The sequence below is a fragment of the Rana temporaria genome, chromosome 2 (genome assembly GCF_905171775.1).
Source record: "Rana temporaria chromosome 2, aRanTem1.1, whole genome shotgun sequence".
NCBI classification, from domain to species: domain Eukaryota; kingdom Metazoa; phylum Chordata; class Amphibia; order Anura; family Ranidae; genus Rana; species Rana temporaria.
In genome coordinates, this window is record NC_053490.1 from 52809600 (window position 1) to 52827096 (window position 17497).

Consider the following 17497-nt stretch of genomic DNA (forward strand, 5'->3'; position numbering starts at 1 on the left):
GGACACTGTACTAAACTGTGTTTGTCCATTAGTAAAGATGTTACCGTCTACATGAACAGAGGAGGAGTGGGAGTGCCCCTCTTATGACTCTTCCCAGTCTGTTTAGAACAACTGCTGCTTTGAGACATGCTTAGCACTCTATCTGTACACTGCAAAGAATGGGTATATGGGACATATTCATATAAAATATTTCATATATAAATAATGAAAAATGGATACAAATGTTTTAGTTCTGAACTTAATAAAGAGAGAAATATTTAAACACATAAACAAATATATTTTGATTCCATTCTGACTACCCAGATCATTGGCATAAATGGTAAATCCTGTCAACAGCTTTTTTATGATTTGTAGGGTCTACTCTGGATTAGGTACATTTTCAGGTAGATCAGAAAATCATGATTTAGCCGAGTACCAAATCCATTCACTTTACATCACATCCATTTGTCACATGATATCTGCTTATATTTGACAAATACTTTCTTAAAAAACCTTGTGATTGAACTACTCACATAATGAGAATGTCAGTAAAATTGAGTTTAAGTAACTTAAGAGAAATAATCCAAAAGCTATTTAAAAATACTCTTCCCTTCCAAAGCCCTAAATGGTTTCTTTCAACTGCTCTGGTTCTTTTTTCATCCACTTTTTTTTTTTTTTAACAAAGAACAGAGCAGTAATGAATTATAGAAATTTGATTAGACTGGAGGCCCCCTAATTTTAAATAACAAATTGAGCCATTTCTAAAGAAGAAGGTAGTGACATTTCTCGTGGACATTTGCAGAATGACTATCAAAGGGTACATTTGTTACAAAGGCAGAGATTAATAAGACTGCGGGCGCTAGAAAGATTCTGTTTGGAAAACAAATCTAAAAGAGTAAGATAAATTTGCTGTGTCGGAAATCTACAGGGACAAAAACAAGTTGTAGACGTGATAATCTATTTAAACTCTGAAATGCTCCAGATGCAGAAGAAATGAGACAGAATAGGAAGCTGAAGTGATAGAAAACAAGAGATCAAATGTAAAACAGACTTGTGGAAACAAATAAAAAACAAATGATTCATAGCTGCCTGACGGGAATAAAAGGAAAGCCATTGTGGTAGCTTAGGGGTTTACAAGGTGGCCTTGATGCTGTGCTGCCCAGAAATTGTAGGTTATCTCTGTGCATGGATTGCCACATGCGGCCCACGGAGGACTTTTAACCCGGTCCACCCTGACAAGCAACTCCGATTACACGGCAAGGTTGTAATACAGCGATCCCGCTGTGTCACAGAGATCACAGTGTTAACAGTTCTGGCGCACTATGATAAATGTCCCACCCTCCTCCTCCTAGACTAGCTTGTGTGATAGAGCCAGTGTTCTGTCTATCACACGAGCTGGTCTAGGAGGAGGAGGGCGGGACATTTTTCATAGCGCGCCAGAACTGTTACCAACACTGTGAGCTTCGTGACACAGCGGAATCATGACACAGCGGGACAGTGGCAGCAGTTTGGCACAGTAAGGAGTAAGGCTATGAGGGGCTTACAATGGTGAGGTGAGGGAGGGAGGTGGGGCTTGCGATGGTGAGGGGGGCTGATGATGATGAAATGATGATGTGATGATGTGGGGGGGCTGATGATGATGAAATGATGATTCAATAATAATGATGATGATGGTGGGGGGGTCTGATGATGATGAAATGATGATGATGATGGTGGGGGGGCTTGCAATGAGGGGCTGATGATGTCATGATGAAGGTGGGGGGCTTGCAATGAGGGGCTTGCAATGGTGAGGGGGGGTTGCAATGAGGGGCTGATGATGGTGAGGGGGGCTTGTAAAGGTGAGGGGGGTTGCAATGAGGGGCTGATGATGATGATGATGATGATGTAATGATGATGGGGGGGCTTGCAATGATCTTGATCGGCTTGCAATTAATGATTGTGAGGGGGGGCTTGCAATGAGGGGATGATGATGATGATGATGTAATGATGATGGTGAGAATATTGTATTTGTTCCCATTTTGTTTTTTCACTTCAAAAAAACATATTTGCAGTGTGCATAGGAAATTGTTCATAGTTTTTTTTTTATAGTCCAGCCCTCTAACGATCTGAGGGACAGTGAACCGACCCCTGTTTAAAACGTTTGAGGACCCCTACTTTAGGCTGTTGGTATACCTCACCATTAGGAAGTTAAATACTTTTACCAAAACCCTGGTCACACTTATGTTTCTTCTGACAGAAATAAAATGGGCAAATCCAGATTATGGACTTCAGGTATTTCCAATGAAAAATAAAGTTAGTGGTACATCACTGACCAACTATGTCACATAGTACAACTGGTTACCTATTCCTGAATAATTAATACATAGTAAATAAACACACACACACACACACGATGATCAAAAATTAATATCCCATGAAGTAAATTTCCCACAACAATCCTCTTCAGCTGGGATTATTATTGATTAAATATGGTCATCGTGGTCATATTTGGTCAATGACATCAGCCAGCATCCCCAATCCCTTTGTGTACAATCAGCTGCTAGCTGGGGAAATGTAATTTTCAAAGAGAATATCTGAGCCAGTGGGTCTACACCTCGGATCTACATTGGGGGACAGTATTGGGGACATTTTTAATAAAGGGATGTTTTAAGTGTGTCTGTGTTTTTATTTGCGTTAACATTTTTCGAGATACGAGTTAACCAGGGGTAACAAACCCATGTTGGTCTGGTATGGTTTAAAGTTGATGGTGGCAGAGGCCTTTTGTCCTCCCCCTGCTCGTTCCTGGCTGCATGCTTGGAAAAGAGCTTGGTATGATTTTAAGGGGGTCCATGCTGTCCATTGTCCATCTTATAATCCATAGCAGACCCTCATCAAGGACAAGAGTTTGGTATAGCTCGGGGAAGGGATTGATCACCAGTTTACTTTAGGTAATTATGACCTCATTGTGACCTTCTTGTAGCTTCAAGCATTTAACCCTTACCGTGCAGGGGAACCCCACTACAAGGGTGTTTTTTTTTTGCAAATTCCTAGAGTTGGGGTTTAAGCCAAATTAAGATGCTGCCTTTAAACTCATGGTCATCTTTATTACTCTCACATCTGGTCTTCTTTATGGAAGTGTTTCACATGATAAAAACTTTCTATGTAAAGAAGTGATATCCCTCTTATTTCTATGTCTTTTCTCTATTTCCCAGGTGTGATGGGGGAATATGAACCAAAAATTGAGGTGCACTTTCCATTCACTTTTACTGCAGCTAAGGGAACCACCGTTCGGATGGAGTGCTTTGCGCTTGGCAAGTAAGTGCAGATTTCCAAATAAGTAGCAGTTGTTTATTAGAAGCTGTTATGTTTTATTTGCACTTGGCCATACTGTATATCTGTAATCTTTATATATCACTTTATTTTAGCCTGGGTCCTAAGGAGCTAAAGCTAAAAAAATGTACTTGGACTGCTAGCTGCTATAAAACTTACAGTTTGCAACAATTCTCTATATTCCTTATTTTATGAAATATGTATGTCCTCTTCTCCAAGATATACCCAGCATTTTCTTTTTTTTCAACATTACAACATTACAAAAAAATTCTGAAAAACACAGTGTTGATTTTAAACAAAATACCGTGCATGCTGTTGGGTAAATGCAACCCTGAGGAAAAGTATGAGCAATTATACCCAGATCTCCCATACTAATGACATTTGTTGCCCTTTTCACTGCCTCTGTGCCACTTGACTTTTTGTCTGGACAGCTTGTGACGATACTCTTCTGTACTGTCCTGTGTGACCTCATTCTTTGTCCTCACATTGTGTAGCCTGGAGGAAAAAAAATTCCCAACATAATATATTCAGAGACTGTAAAGTCTCAGTAATAGACATTTGTGAAGGAAAAGAAAGTGTGCAATTAGCATATTTGCCAACTGTTCTGTTTTTGGAAGGACAGTGCCAAGTTTGCATCCAAATTTCCCATTCCCTCCTTTCTACAATTGTGTTTAAATAATATAGTTCATAGGGGAACCCAAGAAGGTTGTTCAAATTGTAGACTTGTAGACAGGGGTCTAGAGGTGGTTAATAAATTAAAGATTATAACAGAAGTCCAGCTTTCACTGTGGGTCATCAGGAAGTCCTGCCTGCATGACCAAACCAGCAAATATCAATATACTTTGCAGTCCTTCCTCACACTGTGAGTAAAGTACTACAACTGTATAGAAAAACGTATCCAAAAATCAATCTTCTGGGGACTCCACTCCACATCTCCAACAGTATAGCATATGAGGTTCTTGTACATCCTATAGTTAGATCATGGTCAATGTCCCAGCATCCACAAGAAGCATGTATACAGTGATACTTATCAGATCCTTTTGTCTGTGGTGATCTCCGAGCCAGTGGATGTAACATTCATCCTTGAGCAATTCCATCCCATACAGGTCACTGCTTGGTCACGGTGAGAAGGTGAGACTCTGGAAAAATCCTGACCGGTTTCGCCCATCTCAGCCAGCTGCTTCAGAAGCTGTTGGGAGTAAGGTCTGTCACCATGTGTTCAAAATTGGGCTAAATAGCATAGCATTCTCGCCATAGCATTCTCGCATGCCAGGCATGAACACAGGCCAACACGCGGGTGCTAATGCGCGGTGCCATTGCGCACGCTCAGCGGTGTCATTGCGTACGATTAATTTCTATCACTAACCTGTCATTGCTCTGACTTGATTCATGTCAGGTCTGAACGAGCAAGCACCCACTGAAGTCAGTGTTTAAGCACAACTACTGATCAGCCTACTTGTTTTGAAAGTATTGAAGCCTGTGGATTAGCATGACCATTAAACAACTAGATATTAAGTCAGCAATGGCAGCTTACAAATTCTTCTCGGCCCAGGTTTGTTTTAATCCATTTTCCTTATGTAAAGGTAGTGCTGAACTGAATACTTGACAAGCTCCTACCAGACTTTGGGCATTGGCTAATAATTATTTAATAGTACGCCAAACCTCTGGAGTCATAAGTGAAAATTTTGCTTTCTGCGCTAGCGGATTCCTGATCACACAGTACATTTCGCTCTATTTGATTGTGAGGAAAGAAGAGCAATACATTGCTGGTCCCTACGGCACCAAGGTGTTAATAAATGATAGCATTTCACTGTCTGGGTACTTGGCACATTGTTCGCTTTTGTAATTGACACCTTTCTGCTCAAGAAATTATTTATCATCACAGTTTGCAAATTCATTTGAAATAAATTATTCTTTTCCATTATGTGGAAAACAATTGACCTTTAGAGACTTTCTGGGGCGTTTTTTCTTTTTAATACCACAATTTATAAGTGTGTCCAAAAATACATTGACTTATTGTTTTGCTGCTTTTATGTTAATTTCCATCAGAGAAATCTGCTATGATCAGCTATCCTGATTCTAAACTGGCATGGAATTATATTCCCAGTGTACTTTCGGGAAAACAATTTTTTTCAGTGAATAATAAAACACACGCATATGATCATAACGTTTCTATATTCAGAGAGAAATATTGAAAAGACAGTTATAGCTTTTTACAAAAAATGACAACCTATGCAACGATTGTGATTTTAAAGCCTAGGCTTATTTTTAAACCTATCCATAATGGTAATTCCATGGTTAGCTTACTTCTCAATACTTATTTCTCATTGTTGCAGAATATCCATTCTTGGTCTGTATGGCACCTCAAATAAAGCTGAATTTTTCCATCAACACTAGCCCAAAGCCCACCTTAACCCTATTACAAAATGACGGCGGCAAAGTGGTTTCAATATCCTGACCCAACTTAATATAATGTCTTCAATATATTGAGCCGATGCATTGCGGCGATCGCTGTTGCGGTGTGTCAGTCTGACACCCCACAACACTGATCTAGGTAAAGAGTCTCTGACGGAGACTCTTTACCACGTGATCAGCTGTGTCCAATCACGGCTGATCACGATGTAAACAAGAAGAGCCGGGGATCAGCTTTTCCTCACTCGCGTCTGTCACGTGAGTAGAGGAGACCTGATCGGCTGCTCCTCTGACAGGGGGGTCTGTGCTAATCAATTATCAGCACAGCCCCCCCCGAGGATGTCCACACTAAATCACCAGGGATGTCACCAGACCACCAGGGATGCCCACCACCAGGTATGCCACCCTAGACCACCAGGGATGCCAATCAGTGCCCACAATGGATGCCAATCAGTGCCCACAATGGATGCCAATCGGTGCCCACAATGGGCATCACTGATTGGCAGGCATTATTGTTTGGCACTGATTGGCATCCATCAGTACAATATATTACAATACATCCGTGCCACCTATCAGTGCCCATCCATGCCCATCCGTGCCACCTATCAGTCCCCATCCATGCCATCTATCAGTGCCCATCCATGCAGCCTATCAGAGCCCATCCGTGTTGCCTATCCGTGCCCATCCATGCCGCATATCTGTGCCTATCCGTGCTGCCTATCTGTGCCCATCCGTGCCGCTTATCAGTGCCCATCTGTGCTGCCTATCAGTGCCACCTATCAGTGCCCATCCGTGCCGCCTATCAGTGCTGCATATTAGTGCATCATCAGTGCCCATCAATGCCACCTCATCAGTGCCACCTCATCGGTGCCCATCAGTGCCACATTATCAGTGCCCATCAGTGCAGCCCCATCAGTGCCATCAGTGAAGGAGAAAACGTACTTATTTACAAAGTTTTGTAACTGAAACAAAAAAAAACATTTGTTTTTCAAAGTGCAACAGCGCTGAAAGCTGAAAATTGGTCTGGGCAGGAAGGTGTATAAGTGCCCGGTATTGTAGTGGTTAAATCCCCTCCCCCAAATAAACAAAAACAAAACAAAACTGAAAATATGATACGCTTACAAGTCCTAGTGTTTCCCCCCCCCCCCCCCACCTTTTAATTCTGCGAATAACACACTTCATGTCTCTCAGTGGTTATCCTCACTCCTCTACTGTATCTATGGGGGCAAGGCTGGATTTCAAACATGTCTGTCTTTGTTATTTCCATTACATGGGGCATAATGGGAATAGTGGTATAAGAAAATAAGATAACATTGTTTTATGCTGCAAGGTCAGCTCCTGTGATAGGACAAGGATCCTGCACTTCAGGCAAGATCAACATGTATTTTCTGTACTTGCCAAAAATATTTCTGTGGAATTCCTGTGGAATGTTCTACCACAGGACATTGTCATGGAAAAAAAAAACTGAATGTTTTTCTTTTAAAGTTAAGCCAAAATTACTTTTTTGGTTTTGGATAGCGTGAGGAAAAATGGTAACAGACAGGTTCTTATTTTCCTGCTAACAACATTTCACCAGACAGGAAGCTAAGAGAACTCTTCAACAGCAATACAGAAACTTAAAGGGTCACACACAGTAATGACAGCTTAGACCTACAGTGAAAAGCTCCCAGTACGATGGTTATAAGGAAACAGGCAACCAGGAAGTGTGGAGATCCGAGCAGAATTACAGCCACTTCAAAGCAAAAACGAACAATAAGGACATGAAACCAGGACTGCAGTAAGGTAAAGGAAGCTATTTAGCTAAAAAAAATAATCCTTTAGTGATCCTTTAAATGCTTTTTTATTATAGTAGAGTAGGGAATGCCTCGTACACACAACCGTTTTCCTCGGCAAAAAACATCAAGAAAAATGCTGGCAGAGCTTTTTTGCCAAATAAAAAGGTTGTGTGCATGTTTTTCATCGAGAAAACTGTCGTAGATCTCATCTGGCTGGTTTACGACGAGAAACACGTTCGTGTGTATGCTTAGAAACCCGTGCATGCTCAGAATAAAGTATGAGACGGGAGCGCACCTTTCGGAAAAAGTAGCGTTCGTAATGGAGATAGCACATTTGTCACGCTGTAACAGACTGAAAAGCGCGAATCGTCTCTCACCAAACTTTTACTTAACACGCGGTAACATGAGATTAGCAAAAGCAGCCCCAAGGGTTTTGAGAACGACGAGATTTTGTCTCGACATTGTGTATGCAAGGAAAGCTTGACAAGAATCTCGTCAAGCTTGACAAGAACCTTGTCGAGGAAAACAACGTTTCTTTTACGATGAGATTCTCGGTCGTGTGTACAAGGCCATAGGCTAGAACGCATCTCAGATGTTTTGTCTTCTTTGTGTCCCTGTTGTACTTTCTGGTAAAACTGCTGCCAGCAGGACCAGAAAATACAACCAGCGCAAGGATTTTTCTCTACTTGGGCGAAGGTGCATTTTCCCGCCCTGTGTGTGTTGGGCTCTTAAAATTATTTAATTTTGTATATGTCTCCTTATATACAAATTTGTATTTATTACAACTTTTATTGCTGTCACATAGGAGACCAATATCACAACAGTCAGCTTTACTAAAGTAAACACACTCCTATAGCAACTGGGAGTTGTAAAAAAACACATGTCTACAGCACTATAAAAATCAGAATCCCCGGAAAATTATTATTTCAGGTACTTATAGTGCTGTCAATTTACGCAGTGCTATACATATATAGTACATTCACATCAGTCCCTACCCTCAAGGGGCTTACAATCTAAGGTCCCTAACCCACATTCATACATACTTATACTAGGGACAGTTTTAGACATTAACCTCCCGGCATGTCTTTGGAGTGGGGGAGGAAACCTGCGCAGGCACAGGGAGAACATGTAAACTTCAGGAAGGTCATTTTCTGGTTGGGATTAGAACCAACGACCATTTTTACTGCTAGGCAAAAGTGCTATCCACTACACCACTGTGTGGCCCCCGATGGCTGGGTACCGCCCCCCTTATACTGGTGCTCCTAAGACGGCTGCTTAAGCCGCCTTATGGTAGCGTCAGCCCTGAGCAGGACAGAAAGTGGTGGAACAAAGGATGATGGACTTCTTCTGGACCAGAATTAATGTAAGAAGATGAACTTGAGACATTTGTCTTTTTTTTGCCTAATTAATAATTATTAAAACATGAATAATACACTCAGGTACCCCTATCCAGCATTTACATAGATTCTCAGTTGGTATTAAGGGATTTAATTAATGCCCAGAAAATATTCTGTAGAGCATTACATTAGCTGCAACCCGATCAGTTGGATTATTGGATTCACTTTGGGGTTGATGTACTAAAACCGGAGAGTGCAAAATCAGGTGCAGCGCTGCATAGAAACCAATCACAAAAATCAAGATTAACCCTGCACTAAGGTATATAAAAAAAAATGCAGCCCTACTAAAACAATCTAAAAACAAATTGATCAGTGATAGTAAATTAGGGTGTGCTACCTTTTTAAATACTCAGTATCACAATATTTCTCAGTATATTCACCCTCATATTATAAACGTGAACAAGGTGGGCAAACAAAATAAGAAATAAAGTGCAAAGTGCTCAATAAAACAAAAGTGTAAAAAAGTCCCAATTGTGTAATCAATTCTTCATAAATACAGCTGTTCTCTGCCAACACTGTGCCAACCAAAAAGTGCTCCACACTCCAACCCAAAAGAAAGTATGCAATGGCAAAATGAGAAACAAAAACTGGATAGCCACACTCCAAAATGACTTTAAAAAGTTGTCTTTAATTTTCAACTGTACACACACAGTCACTGCAACCAACACGTTTCACACTTGTAATTTAGTGCTTAATCATGGCCATGATTAAGCACTAAATTACAAGTGTGAAACGTGTCGGCTGTCCTGTTTTCTGTTGGTTGCAGTGACTGTGTGTGTACAGTTGAAACTTTTTTAAGTCATTTTGGAGTGCGGCTATCCAGTTTTTGTTTCTCATTTTGCCATTGCATACTTTCTTTTGGGTTGGAGTGTGGAGCACTTTTTGGTTGGCACTATCCAGTTTTTGTTTCTCATTTTGCCATTGCTACAAGCACCGCCAGCACCTTGGTAGTTCAACCGCCCTTGATTGCTCACGGGGCTCACCTGGAGCGGTGAGAAAATTTCCTAAAGAAAGTATGCACTTCATACTAGAATGTCGGATCCCATACAGAGACCAATGATGCGCCTCGTTGCTCTGCATCTAACACAGACTCCATCGCTAAAATGGCTCACTAAATCTGTCAGTCTCGGAAAAGATAAAAGGCATGAAAAAAGGCAAATCTCATAGTGTAGTATTCCCAATATATAATACAATTTATTAAAACTGCACTTGTAGAAAAAATGTACAATGCAGTATGTATCACTAGAGCCGACACCACCACATCCACAAACGACGTGTGCAATGATGTAACGTATCCCCACCCAACGTGTTTCTTCACAGACATTGTCAGGGGGTTGGCAGTGAACGGCTATATTTATGAAGAATGAATTACTCCATTGGGACTTTTTTACACTTATTTGTTTTACTGAGCACTTTGAGATTTATTTATCATGTTGATTGCCCACCTTGTTTATGTTTATTATATGTGAATGAATGTACTGAGAATTATTGTGATACTGAATATTTGAAGGGACTGTGCTTAATTAAACAACCTTCTGCTGCTGTAGCTCATTCTCTTCACATATGCTTCATGCACACACTACCATATTAAAACAATTTAGTGTTTTTCCATTGTGTATGTATATATATATATATATATATATATATATATATATATATATATATATATATATATATATAGGCATGCCCCACGTTTAAGTACACATTATCCATGTGAAGACCTGCTTTGCTGTCTTGTACATTTCCTGAGACAGTAAAAGATGAATTTCAATTGCTGGTTTTGGTTGAATGCACTTAATGTGTTACATTAAATAACTAAGCCCAATACAGTTCATTTAGTTATTTCTGTGGGTCTTATTACTAGACATGTGCACACTGAAATATTTTGTTTTGGAACTCCGTTTTCGTCCGAAAAATACATTTATTTAGTTACTCCCGAAATTCATTTTTATTTATTTTGTTTTTCGTTAAAAAAATGCATTCGTCCGAAAATCCAAATTAATTAAGGTCGAATCTGTCATTGAAGGCTTATGGTGTCTGTCGAATGTTCTAAGAAGATTTGACGGAATCTTAAAAAAAAAGAAAAGAAGATTCAACAGAATCTTTAAAAAAAAAAAATGATTTGACGGAGCAACGAAACTGTACGATGCGGCAATCGTACATTTCCGGTCGAATGTTCCGCCTACAAGCTATAGAAGAATTCTAATGTTGTATGACTAATAATAATTATATTTATTAATTATTATCACTACAACCAACATTAGAATTCTTCTATAGCCTATGGGCAGAGCATTTTACCATAAATGTCCGCTTGCTGTGATCGTATGTTTTTAGCTACTTCGTCAAATCTTCATGTCTTTCTATGTCGAATCTTCATGCCTCTCTATGTCAAATCTTTTCTCTTTATGTAGAATAATATTGGACTAATAGCGTTAAGGTTAGGCACATTCGACCGCAACGAAAACTAAAATAAAGCATTTGTTTAAGTTGGATCTTTCGGTTTTCGTTTTCTGTGCTTTCGTTATCGTTTGTTAAAACGATAACGAAAATACCTGAAATTCAGATGAAAATGCATTCGGACAAAAACGAATGCACGTGTCTACTTATTACAGTGGGGATCGAAAGTTTGGGCACCCCAGGTAAAAATTTGTATTAACCTCCCTGGCGGTATGATTCTGTCTGGAATTACGTACCAAAAGCGGTACAATTTTTGTTCATGGAAATTTGGTGATATGTATTATAGGCCTGCAATTCTTAGTAATTACTTACTTAAACCTGACCAAAACAAGACTCTAGTAGACATTCCAGATGTGATAAATTTGAAACACAAACACATGAATTATAATCTAATCAATAATATAATTTTATTCAATAAAGCGATGAAAAATAAAGAAATTAGTCAAAGAAAGAAAGTCAATACACATCCATAGTGTGAAACAGTTTGAAACATGGAACGAAACAAAGTCCGACATTGCAATCTGGGCAATAGTACCTCGTTTCTTTTCGGACTTTTTTCCCCATGTTCATCCCTCTTGGAGCAGCAAACGACGCACATCCTGGTAGGCGCTAACTTTCGTTGGCGTTACAAATTCTACAAAATGACGACCTGTCAGGCGCTCTGGATTCCCAACGTCAACAGAGCGTCGTCCGGGTCTGTTAGCAGACACTGATGGCGTCGGGTGGTTGATAAAAATCTGCTCAGCCACCTTCCATATAAAGTCAGAATGAACAAGAGGTATGTTCGTGTTTGCTTTATAAAGAATATAAGCGTTCCAAAGACATTGTTCAATGAGATGCCTGAAAATCTTTTTATAGTACTTCTTTTGTTGTTTTCGCATCGCCGGGTAAAATGTCATTGCCTGATCGGCTCGGTCAACACCTCCCATTGTGTGGTTATAGTCGATCACGACTTGCGGTTTCAGCACATCTTTTCCGTGTTTTATGCGGACCATGGTAGTAGAGGTGCTGTGCACGGTGCTCATGAGACACACGTCCTTTTTGTCTCGCCAGCGCATTGCCATCATTTTGCCCTTTTGAAAGGCAGCCATTTCTCCTTTTTTTAATTTTTTCTTGCCAAACGTAGATGGCATGTCACGCCGGTTTTGCCTAACGGTACCATACCCATCCGTTTATTGAGGAGCAAAAACTCATAAAGTTCCGGTGACGTATAAAAATTGTCCGTTGTCACGCAGTATCCCTGGTTCAGTAATGGGTCCAGCAGTGAAAGGACAGACGATGTGGCCATCCCATAGCGGTTGTACCTGGGATTGAATTTGGTACCTTTCCCGGTGAAAATTACCGCATTCCATATATAACTGGTGGAAGATTCACATAGCATATACAATTTTATGCCAAAGCGCGCTCTTTTGGACGCAATAAATTGGATCCAACTCAGGCGTCCCTTGTAGGCCATCAGACTTTCGTCCACACTGACATCCCTTTCTGGCACGTAGGTCCGCTGAAAGTTGGCGACAATCATCTGGCACACCTCCCAGATTTTTTTTAGCTTTGGCGCAGGATGCGTGGCCTCATCAAATTCTTCATTGTTGGCGAAGTGTACGTTTTTCATAATAAGTGAAAAACGATACTCAGACATCACAGTGCCAAAAAATTGAGTGGCCAGCATCTTATTGGTGGTCCAGTACCATTTCTGGAGCGGTTTGCCCACCACCCCCTGAAGGATGATGAGTCCCAGAAAATTCCAGATGTCCTCCTCAGTGACCGGTTCCCATTTTCTGGATCTGGAAAATCTGCCACGCAGCGTAGCAGATTGCTGATCATGGTAGCGATTGGTCTCAGTCACAATTTTTAAAATTACCTCCTCAGAAAGAAAAAGTTTCAGGTACGCCAGAGGGTTGTCACTCTCCAAGTCAACCTTCATCCCAGGAGATCCAGTGAATCGAAACCTCGGGGCGCTACCTGGTCCGCATCGCTGTCTATAGGGCACCAAGTGCGCACATCACTTAGGTCAGGTGCGGGATCATCGGCGGCGTCACTTTCTGGATCAGTGTCGGAGTCAGATGACAAATCTCCCCACGATTCACTGTCGCTCTGTTCTGCGATCAACTCTGTGTCGCTGCCGCTGTCGCTCAGTTGATCCAAAAGCGCATTAGTAGGACAGCGCTTTTTTGATGCCATTTTTTATAGGATTTTCAAATGTTTTATATGTCACTAATGACAATGGCAAGGGGCACTGAAAGGGCACTGTGTCAGTTTTCAAGGTGATACAGTGTAATCCTCTCAGATTACATTGTATCACCACCTTTTTATATGTTTGTGTTGGTGCAACATTTGAATTTCCCTCCCAGTTCCGCTCCCATGCACCATTGCGGTGCAGGGAACGGAACCAGGAAGTCAGATGACCGATGGACGGAGTGGCGGGGGTCTCGGCGGCGATCACAGCAATGGGAGATCATCGCTGGATCGCCTGGAGAAGGTAAGGGACGCCGCTGCGCTCTCTGCACATCCACCCCGAGCGTGACTCGGGGATACCGATCTCAGCATAAAAAAGCCACCCCGAGTCACGCTCGGGTTTACCGCTAAGGGGGTTAATGTGCATAACGAAGCCAAGGAAAGATGGAAAAATCTCCAAAAGGCATCAAATTACAGATTAGACATTCTTATAATATGTCAAAAAAAGTTAGATTTTATTTCCATCATTTACACTTTCAAAATTACAGAAAACAAAAAAATGGAGTCTGCAAAACTTTGGGCACCCTGCAGAGTTAATATCTTGTGCTGCCCCCTTTGGCAAATATCACAGCTTGTAAACGCTGTTTGTAGCCAGCCAAGAGTCTTTCAATTCTTGTTTGAGGTATCTTTGCCCATTCTTCCTTACAAAAGTCTTCCAGTTCTTTGAGATTTCTGGGCTGTCTGTCACGCACTGCTCTTTTAAGGTCTATCCATAGATTTTCAATTATGTTGAGGTCAGGAGATTGTGAAGGCCATGGGAAAACCTTCAGTTTACGCCTCTTGATGTAATCCCCCGTGGATTTTGAGGTGTGTTTAGAATCATTATCCATTTGTAGAAGCCATCCTCTCTTTAACTTTAGCTTTTTCACAGATGGCATCAAGTTACCATCCAAAATTTGCTGAACTTTTATTGAATCCATTTTTCCTTCTACTCGTGAAATGTTCCCTGTGCCACTGGCTGCAACCCCAAAGCATGATTGATCCACCCCCATGCTTAACAATTGGTCAGAGGTTCTTTTCATTAAATTCTGTGCCCTTTCTTCTCCAAACATACCTTTGCTCATTCCGGCCAAAAAGTTCTATTTTAACCTCATCGGTCCACAAAACTTGTTTCCAAAATGCATCAGGCTTGTCTATATGTTCATTTGCAACGTTCAAACGCTGATTTTTGTGGTGAGTACGTAGAAGAGGTTTTCTTCTGATGACTCTTCCATGAAGACCATATTTGTACAAGTATCTCTTTATAGTGGAATAGTGTACCACAACTCCAGTGTCTGCTAGATCTTTCTGGAGGGATCGTGCAGTCAAACGTGGGTTTTGAATTGCTTTTCTCACAATCCTGCGAGCTGTTCTGTCTGATATTTTTCTTGGTCTTCCAGATCTTGCTTTAACTTCCACTGTTCCTGATGACTGCCATTTCTTAATTACATTCCGAACAGAGGATATTGACATCTGAAAACGCTTTGCTATCTTCTTATAGCCTTCTCCAGCTTTGTGAGCGTCAACTATTTTCAGTTTCAGTTTTCTAGACAACTGCTTAGAAGAACCCATGGTGCTGATTGTTGGGGCAAGGTCAGATGAGTCTGGGCATTTAAAACCTTTGAGATTGACATCACCTGGTCTTCCCAGACGATGATTGAGAACAATCCATGACACTGGCAGGTCTCAGCTTTGCAAAGGGGGCAGTGCATGCTATAAATTCTGCAGGGTGCCCAAACGTTTGCAGACGCCATTTTTTTGTTTTCTGTAGTTTTAAAAGTGTAAATGATGAAAATAAAATCTAACTTTTTTTGACATATTATAAGAATGTCTAATCTGTAATTTGATGCCTTTTAGATTTTTCCATCTTTCCTTGGCTTCGTTATGCACATTAATACAAATTTTTACCTGGGGTGCCCAAACTTTCGATCCACACTGTACATGTTTATTGTTTTTCATTAGCCAACACATTGTATAGACCGTGTTCAAATCATGGCATTTAGTCATATTTAGCTTCTGTTAGCTATTCTGTCAATCTGACCTTTTCCTTTAGCAGTTTATCATCAACAGTCTAGTCTTTAAAAACATTTCAGTTGAGGTGCTGTGCTATCATTCAGGATTTGAATAATTAGAGATCAGAAGTTTAAGATGGCATTGAGGAGGTGACTGCTAAATGGCGAAAAGGTTAATTAAGAATTTAGAAAAGAAGCTAATGGAGGGAATATTACAGACTCCAGAGGAAGGAACACTGGAAGAGATGAGTAAGAGACTTGCTCTATTAAACTTGGCAGCTGGAAGTATTCATGCCAATGAGATGCTAGTGCTCTTTAAATAAATTGTATATTGTTATACTCATGGCACAGAAACCAGAGCAATGATATGGAATCCTTTGTAAAGACAGACTATAGTATGCACATACTGTAAATAGTATTCAATACACTGTATAGAAGACGGCGGGGAAGATAAACACTTCCATTGTTCTTTCTACCATGACTTGGTGTATTTTGTGAAATTAAGAATAAACTGCATCAAGATGGCTTTTTCTTAGCGTATAATTATTTTTTATTTGGCAAAGAGGAGTACAGCAAGAGGGGACATTTAGCACATACTAACACTGACCACAGATCTATCATCAAGGCATTAATATACATCTGTGTAAAAATAGGTAAGATGATGCCAAAATATTATAATATAATATAAAATAACAATGAACATATATTAAGCTCTGTGCAAAGAATAAACCAAACCGGTACTTGTGCTATCTAGTCAAGTTTTGTGGACGCCTTGACCATCACACCTATATAGGCTTATTGGGATTTCATTACGAAACCATGTGCATTGATATTATTATTATTATTATTATTATACAGGATTTATATAACTCTAACAGTTTGCGCAGCACTTATATGAAGTTGTTGCTCCCATTTCAGCTATAACAGCTTTTAATATTTTGGGAAAGCTCTCCACAAGATTATGGAGTGTGTTTATGTGATTTTTTTACTAATTCAGCCAAAAAATTGTGTGCAGACCACTTGAGTTCCACCATGAAAATCATTAAACCGTGGGGTTGATTTACTAAAACTGGAGAGTGCAAAATCTGGTGCAGCTGTGCATGTTAGCCAGTCAACTTCTAACTCCAGCTTGTTCAATTATGTTTTTTACAAAACAACTGGAAGCTGATTTTGCACTCTCCAGCTTTAGTAAATCAACCTTCACGTCTCTGAACTCTCAGGCCCCATACACACGATAGAATCCATCCGCAGATAAATCCCAGCAAATGGGTTTCTGCGGATAGATTCTATGGTGTGTACACGCCAGCGGATCTCTTTCCGCGGAGAAATCTCCTCTGGGATGGATTCCAGCAGATCGAATATTTGTTGTGCTGCACAACAAATCCATCTGCTGGAATCCATTCCAACGGATGGATCCGCTCGTCTGTACAGACTTACCGGATCCATCCGTCCAAAGGGATTCCCCGCACGCGTCGTAATGATTTGACGCATGCGTGGAATTCCTTATATGACAGCGTCGCGCCCGTCGCCGCGTCATAATCGCGGCGACGGCGCGACACGTCATCGCCAGAGGATTTCCGCGCGGATTTCAATGGGATGGTGTGTACACTCCATCCCATCGAAATCAGCGGATATCTTTGAGAGGATTTATCCGTGGAAACGGTCCGCTGGACCGTATTCGCGGATAAATTCTCCCGTGTGTATGGGGCCTCAGAGAAAAGAAAGCCTGCTCATCATTTAAAAGTCTTAAAGCCAATTTATTTAGCTTTCCATCGTGCAGACTTCTCCACCTGGTAAAATTTCACAACATTTTGGCTATATAGATTAACTACTGCCTCACATTGGGGGAGATTTTCTAAAACTGGTGCACACAGAATCTGGTGCAGCTTCTAACTTCAGCTTGCTCTGTTAAGCTTTGACAATGAAACATAGAAGCTGATTG

General features: G+C 40.7%; 1 protein-coding gene across 1 annotated transcript in view; it reads left to right on the forward strand.

The window, feature by feature from the left end:
• CNTN5 (contactin 5) overlaps window positions 1–17497 on the forward strand; it is a 2004044-nt gene that overhangs the window by 1569974 nt on the left and 416573 nt on the right. Inside the window, exon 11 of the mRNA XM_040340187.1 lies at window positions 3171–3273. Coding sequence (XP_040196121.1) covers window positions 3171–3273 — 103 coding nt within the window. The remainder of the gene's footprint in view (window positions 1–3170; window positions 3274–17497) is intronic.